Source organism: Mycteria americana, chromosome 8 (assembly GCF_035582795.1).
Source record: "Mycteria americana isolate JAX WOST 10 ecotype Jacksonville Zoo and Gardens chromosome 8, USCA_MyAme_1.0, whole genome shotgun sequence".
NCBI lineage: Eukaryota > Metazoa > Chordata > Aves > Ciconiiformes > Ciconiidae > Mycteria > Mycteria americana.
Window position 1 is genome coordinate 46,855,428 of NC_134372.1, and position 7,132 is coordinate 46,862,559.

The following is a 7,132-nucleotide window of genomic DNA, read 5'->3' on the forward strand; positions in this document are numbered from 1 at the left end:
CACAACATCTGTCAGTGCCCGGCGTTGCGAATAGGAGCTTAAACAGATAAAGAGAAGGTTAAAATCAGCCAAATCTTCATACGGGAGAGGGTTTTAAAGCTTAAAAATGGGTCTTAAATGAACTTTCCACCTTCTTTTAGACTCGGCAGGGAGCTCGGGTTTAAAAGATCGCTCTTATCACCCGCACCCACTCGTAGCCTTTCGGGCTTCCTTTAAAAAAAAAAAAAAAAAAGGGGGGGAGGGGGGTGATTTTTGCTTGGTTTCTGTGGTGGAAAGAGCCGGCTCCGGGCGCTGAGGCAGGCGAAGCACCGGCCAAGGCCTGCGCTTGCAGGGACGGGGCAGGAGAAGCAGAATCCTTTCTTTTTTTCCCCCGTTCTCCCCATGGGAGGCCCGGGAAATTTCCTCAAATTTCCAGTTGGCCAAGGATTTGGGATTGAGGGTGCTCAGACCCGCCCGCCTTATTCCTTTCCCCCCGCAGCTGTATGATTTCCAGCTCTCCAGGACTAAACCCGTTATCAAATCGTAATAATAAACCTTGAGGCTCCAGGAAAACGACTTTGTTTTAAAAACAACCAGTTTTCCCGCATGAAAGAAAGGTGAAGGGAGGAAAAAAAAACTGCAAAAAACACGGATATACACAGAGAAGCGCCAGACTTGGAGCAGAAAAAAACAGCATGGATTTATTTTAAGGTAAGTACAACAATTAGGACCACATAAGACAAACGAACTTTGAAGCAGGTTAAAGCAAATAGTCCTTAGGAATGGTCAAGGTGAAATCTATTATACAAAACATCACACGTCGTAAATAATAATAAAAAAAAAGTATCAGATACTTTGTCTTTTTTTTCTTTCAAAAAAAAAAAATCCACCAGCAAAAAAATAAATTATTTCCTCGTCTTGCGAAAAGAACAGCTCTAAAAGGAAAGAAACTCTATTGCATAATTGTACACAGAAGAAGAAGAAGAAGAAGAAATCACTTGTCATTAATTTGGAAGTTAGGAATCGTTGGGCGAGACAAAAATAATCCAGTGAACTCAACTTTAAATATTATATTAATGGCTCTGAAAATCAGCCTGATTAGAAATCCACACATTTTTTACAGCACAACAGAGAACTTAAAAAATACCCAGGACATATATATTTTTATATATATTTATATACTTTTTTTTTCTTTTAAAACGTATAAATGGTCGTTGTGATATTGGTCCATAACTTATTTTTCTGAGACCCCCTATACTTTAGCATATAAAATTTGCCACTTTTAGATAAACATATATATATAGAATTATTCCTTTTTTTTTTTTCAATTTTTTTTTTTTTTTTTTTTTTTTAGGAGACATCCCCCTTTTCGAGTAGAATTTACTTGCCTGGAATTGAAGGAGGCCCAAAACGGGTCTTGGGATCTACAAACTCTGTGGCCCCCAGGTCCACGGGGAAGCTGTCAGATTTTTTGGTGGTGGTGGTGGTTTTTTGTTGTTTTTTTTTTTTTTTCTCCGTCTGCAGCGTTCGGTGTGGTTTTATTTCTCCTGATTCTTTTTTTTTCCCAATAATTATTATTATTATTAATAATTTTTTTTTATTTTTTTTTTTTCTTTTGGCGGATGGCCCTAGGCGGGGGGTGGCGGCTACTCAGTACTTAGTGCAGTCGTAGGAGTAGGGGGCGGCGTGGCGGTATAGGGAGGGCGCGGATCTGTAGGGGAGCTGACAGGCGGAGTTGCTGCTCACCTGGTGGTCGCTGAGCGAGGCGCTCTCCATCCCCAGCCGGTGCGAGGTGAACATTTCCCGGACGTTGGGAAAAGTCTGCTGCTGAGAGCCAAAAGTGTGCCCGGGCAGGTGGCTCAGCTCGGCCCCGTGGTTGAGGTACCAGGAGGAACCGGGCTGCCCCCCCGCCGCCCCGCCGCCGCCGCCGCCGCCGCCGTGGGGATGGCCGGCCCCCAGCGCACCCTCCTGCCCCGCCGGCAGGCTGAGGGTGCCGAGGGGCGACGGGGCGCCGGTGGGATGCTCGGCCAGACCCTCCTCCAGCGGTGCGGGGGGCACGCACATGTGGCCCGGCCTCTCGCCGCTGTAGAGGCTCATGGCCCGCATGCTGCAGTGGTAGCTCCCACTAGTGTCCAGGGCCTGGCTGCACGCCGCGCTGTAGCCCGAGGGCTGCCCCGGCGGGTAGCCCAGCGGCATAGCGGCGCCCGTCCTGCCCGAGGCGGCACTCACCGGGCTGAGGTCCCCCGCGGGGGAAGTCCGCAGGGTCATGATGCTCTCCACGCTGAAGCCCGGCAGCCCGTTGCCGGCGGGGTGATGCTCGGGCAGCGAGCCCTCGGGGGAGGCGGCGGCGGGGGGCGAGGCGGCGCTGCGGGGGCTGTCCCGCAGGGCCCCGCCGCTGGCCGGGCTCAGCGTCTCCACCTTGGTGATCACCGGCAGCTCGGGAGAGGCCGTCTCGCTCTTGATCACCACCTTCTTCTCGGAGGCCGGTGCCGAGGCGGAGGAAGAGGACGAGGAGGAGGAGGCTTCCTTGGGGAGGTCGGCGCCGGGCAGCCCGGGGGGCTTGGGCTGCTCCTTCAGCAGCCGCTCCCGGGCCTCCTCCTTCTCCTTGGAGACGTCCTTCTTCTTGAAGCGTCTCCGGCGGCGCAGGAAGCTGCCGTTCTCGAACATGTTGTAGGAGTCGGGGTCCAGGGTCCAGTAGCTGCCCTTGCCCGGCTTCTTGTCGTCGCGGGGCACCTTGACGAAGCACTCGTTGAGGGAGAGGTTGTGGCGGATGCTGTTCTGCCAGCCCTGCTTGTTCTCGCGGTAGAAGGGGAAGCGGTCCATGATGAACTGGTAAATCCCATTGAGCGTGATCTTCTTGTCGGGGGCGTTCTGGATGGCCATGGTGATGAGGGCGATGTAGCTGTAAGGTGGCTTCACCAGGTCCTTGGGGGCGGCGGGTTGGTGGGGGTGGTAGGGTCCGTAGGAGCGCCCCATGCCCGCCGCGTACTGCTCGGCGTGGCCCGAGTAGACGCTCATGGGGTTGCCCATGCCGCCGTACGTCCCCGCCGTCCGGTAGTAGTTCTGCTCGCTTAAATACGGCACCACTCCCAAAGCGTTGGGGTCCGAGACGGAGTAGCGAGCCTGCATCATGGAGAGGGGCTTCCCGCGGCCGGGGAGGAGAGGAAGAGGAGGAGGAGGGTGGAAGGGCCTCACCCCCGTCCGGGACCCCTCTGCGAAGAAGGAAGAGGGGAGAGAGCGGGGGAGAGAGAGAGAGTCTCAGAGACGAGCTAAATCCCGGCGTGTCCTCTAGCAGCGGCACGGCAGCAGCATCCTCCGGGTCGCCGGGGGCCTCTCCCTCCCTCTGTATGACTGTGATTCTGGTACACACACCTACGGCCCGCGGCGGCGGCGGGCGCTGCTGCGGAGCGGGAGGCGGGGAAGGGAAGGGGGGGGGGGGGGGGCTGTTCTCGCAGGAAAAGGGAGTTATAAAAAAAAAATTATAATAATAAAAAAAGAAAAAAAAAAAAAAAGAAGAAAAAGCAGCCTTTGCGGAAACCCACTTCTCGTCACAACAACCGCCCGAAATCTTCCGGAGCCAGCGGGGCCCCGCCGGCTCCTGGCGAAGGGGGCGCGGGGTGCGCGGAGCCGCCGAGCTCCTCGGCCGCGCTGCCCGGCTTCAAAACTCGCCCCGCGCCGCCCGCCCGCTTTTACTCCCCGCCGGCCCCGCCCCCCGCCGCCACCGCCCGCCAATGGCGGAGCGCGCACCCGCCGCCGCAGCCAATGGGAGGGCGGCGGCGGGATGCCGTGGCGTTTGCGAGCATCACACGCAGGCACACGCCACACACACACACACGCACACACGCGCGCGCGTCCGCCTTGCCTTACTCTAAAATGATATATACGCGCGTAAAAAGTGATTATCCATCCCCCCCCCCCCTTCTAGAATTTTAACGTTTTGGCCCCAAAAGCGGCCCGCGCCGAGCGGGGCTCTGCTCGCCCGCGGCCCCTTCCCTCGCGCTTCGCCAAAACCCCGAAGTTTCCCAGCGCTTGTTTGACCCAGGTTGATCTCACGGACGGCGGGAATCGCGACACCGCGCTCAGCCCCGCACCGCACCGCCCCGCCACGCCGACATGAGGGTGGCCCTGTGCCGGGCAGGTCCTGCCTTCCCCTCTTCGAAATAGATTTATTTGACGTGAAATAGCCCGGCGGTTCCTCGCCTGACGCCGGGAGAGGCCACCGGGTCCCTGCCCGCCTTGCTCGCCCGGTGGCCGGTGGCATTTGCCCGCTTTGCCCCTCGCACCCCGGCCCCGCCGCCGGTTGCTCTGCCGCTTTGGGGGGGGAGTTTGAGGGTATTTTATTATCATTATAATTTTTAAAAAAGACAACAGCGAGCGCGCTTAAGGGGCTATTTTTTCGTTCCGGCCATTGCGGGGGATTTTTCTTGGGCATGTGAAATCCGCCCCTCTGCCTTTTCTCTAATGATTTCATTAGGGGCAATCAGAGCGGGACAATTAGGGACGCACGGTGACCAAGTGTAAACTCTTGGGAAAACTGCTGGGAGCTGCCCCGTCCCACCCGGGAGAAGCGTGGAAATGAAGGTGGGAAAGAGCGATTTCCCCCTTCCCCGCTCGGCAAAAAAAAAAAAAAAAAAAAAAAAAAAAGAGTCGCTGCAAAATCGATTCGAGCCCGAAGAGACCAAGATAAGGTTGAAATTAATTAGCTGTCACTTCGGCAGGGCTGCTCCTGCTCTGATTTCGGAGCGGTGATCTTTTGGTTTCTAACACTGTAATTCTGCCTTTCCCTCCTTGCAATTTGTGTGGCTTCGGGAGGCTTTAAACAAAGATTATTTTTTTTCCCCCAAAGTCAGATTGTGATTTTTTTTTTTTTTTGCTGGCTGCTGGTACGAGGGGTCCCTTCCCCGCTCCCAGCCGGGGCCGGTGGGGACGAGACGGCGGCCGGCTCCGGCCCCGGGAACTCGGCGGGGCTGTTAATTACCGGAGATTTTCTTAATAAGAAAGGAAACGATTTTATACGATAGCCGGGGCAAAAAAAAAAACCCACAAGAAAAAAAAAACTAAGAGGCAGCTCCTCTACAAGGAGGTATGGTTAAAAACGATCTGCGATGGAAAAATTGATTGGAAAGTTTCGCCGGACGCTTCGAAATTGTTATTTAATTTTGATGGAAATAAATGTAAAATGTTCTGGGAGGGTTTCATCGACCGAGCAAACGTCTGGGGGATTTTTTTATGAAAACCAACAGTAAATTCTGCGAGGTCTGCTGATACTTTTTCAAGTAAATGTACGACTATGGAGAAAACATTTTTATTTTTTTTTCTGGAATAATTCGAGAACGACTTCACATTTTTATCTTCGGTTTTCAAAGAAATCGTATCTCTCATAAAAACTCGGGCGTTTTCTTAGCGTACCTAAGCACACGGGATTCCTTAAACAATATAACTTTTTAAAAGGCAGGAATTCTTAAATGCAAAAGCTTGACCAAAGCCACCCCTGCGGCTGTCCCTTCCCGGGAGCCTGGTACGCTCTCCAGAATTAACCTTGATCGAATCTTACCTCTCCTCGGCTGACAACTTTACCGAGATGAATTTCTACAGAAAAAAAACAAGCAGCAGCAATAGGTCTTTGCTCGCTGCCGCTGGGAACTTAACAGGGACTTAAATCAAGGGGCTCGAGAAAGCCCAAATTTCAAATGGCAGGCAGGAAAAAAAAAATATCAGTATGATGAAAAATAGCCAGCTTCCACGGGGGGGGCGCGGAGAGAGGGCTCCTTTCACGCAGGGGAGGAAAGCCGCCGGGGAAACGCTCCCTCTTCCCGGGCACGGCGGGTTTCTCTCCCCCTTCCTCTGCGGGACTCCGGCACCGGCGTTCGCCCGCCTTACCGAGGGGGCCCCGGGCGGGCAGGCGGCGGCTTGCCCCCCGCAGCCGTTATCTGCCGAGAGCGACAAGCCGACCCTCTCCCCTCCGCAGGGGCTCTCCCCACGCCGGCTCCCCGCGGCCCCGGGCGGAGGGTGCTCGGCGCGGCCGGTCCCGGCGGCCGGTCCCCGGCGGCGGGCGCAGCGCTCACCTGCCCGCCCCGGGGCTCCGCGCGGCGTGTGCTGCCCCCCAGGGGAGACCGAGGGGCTTGCACCGCCCCACCGGCACCGCACCGGCACCCCACCGGCACCGCACCGGCAGCGGCTGCCCGCCCCGGCTGTGCGGGAGTGCTGCGCGGGGGAGGAGGAGAGGGGACAGGGCGGCCGAGAGGGAGAGATGGGGGGAAAGGAGGCGAGGGAGAAAACGGGGGACGACACACACATGAGACGAGGCAGGATCGAAGAAAAAGAGGGCGAGGGAGTGAGCAGGCGGGAAAGAAAGAGCGGGAAGCGTGTGAGGGAGAAAGAGACTGGGGAACGGGAACAAGAGAGAAGGAAAGCATGAGTGGCAGAAAGAGAGGGGAAGAACGAGAGAGAGAGAGGGAAGGAAGGAAAGAAGGAAAGAAAGAGGGGGACGAAAGAGAGGGAAAAGAAGAGAAAGGAGAGAAAGAAAAGAAAGAAAGAAGAGAAAGAAAGGAAGGAAAGAAAGAAAGAAGAGAAAAAAAGAAAAGAAAGAAGAGAGAGACGAGAAAGACAGACAAGGGAGAAAGAAAGAAAGAAGAGAAAGTGGCAAGAAGGAAAGAGAGAAAGAGAGTGAGAAAGAGGAAGAAAGAAGGAAAGAAGGAAAGAGAGAGAAAGAAGGAAAAAGAGAAGGAGAGCAGGAAAGAGAGGAAGAGAGGAAGAAAGAGACAAAGAAAGAGGAAGAAGGAAAGAAAGATGGAAAGAAGGAAAGAGAGAGAAAGAGAGGAGAGCATGAAAGAGAGGAAGAAAGGGAGGAAGAAGGAAAGAAGGAAAGAAGGAACAGGAAAAGCTACGTCTTGGCAAAGCAAACAGCGGCATCAGTCCAGCCGAGACCCACCAATGCACATGGCTTTCTGCTCGTTCACCAGTTTCCATCCGTACTGGTGACCGCCCCAGGAGAGGGCACCCGCCGCTGGCTGCAGGGGGCTGGCACAAACCCCACACCTATTTTCCATTTTCCAGCAGCCCGCGATGTTGCTGGGCTCAAACAGGTCAGCCCGGGCCAGCCCCACCTGCCCTGATGTGCCTCCTTTGCCGGGTTATTTTGTAAGCACAAAAA

At 54.8% G+C, this 7,132-nt stretch overlaps 1 protein-coding gene across 1 annotated transcript; it reads right to left on the reverse strand.

Moving 5' to 3' along the window:
• Window positions 1-854: 854 nt before the first annotated feature.
• FOXC2 (forkhead box C2) lies at window positions 855-3,637 on the reverse strand. The gene is made up of 2 exons (XM_075510932.1): window positions 3,522-3,637; window positions 855-3,191 (listed from the first exon to the last, which is right to left on the reverse strand). Exon 2 carries the CDS (start codon window positions 3,109-3,111, stop codon window positions 1,630-1,632), a length of 1,482 nt encoding a protein of 493 aa, XP_075367047.1. The 5' UTR covers window positions 3,112-3,191; window positions 3,522-3,637; the 3' UTR covers window positions 855-1,629.
• Between the last annotated feature and the right edge of the window lie 3,495 nt (window positions 3,638-7,132).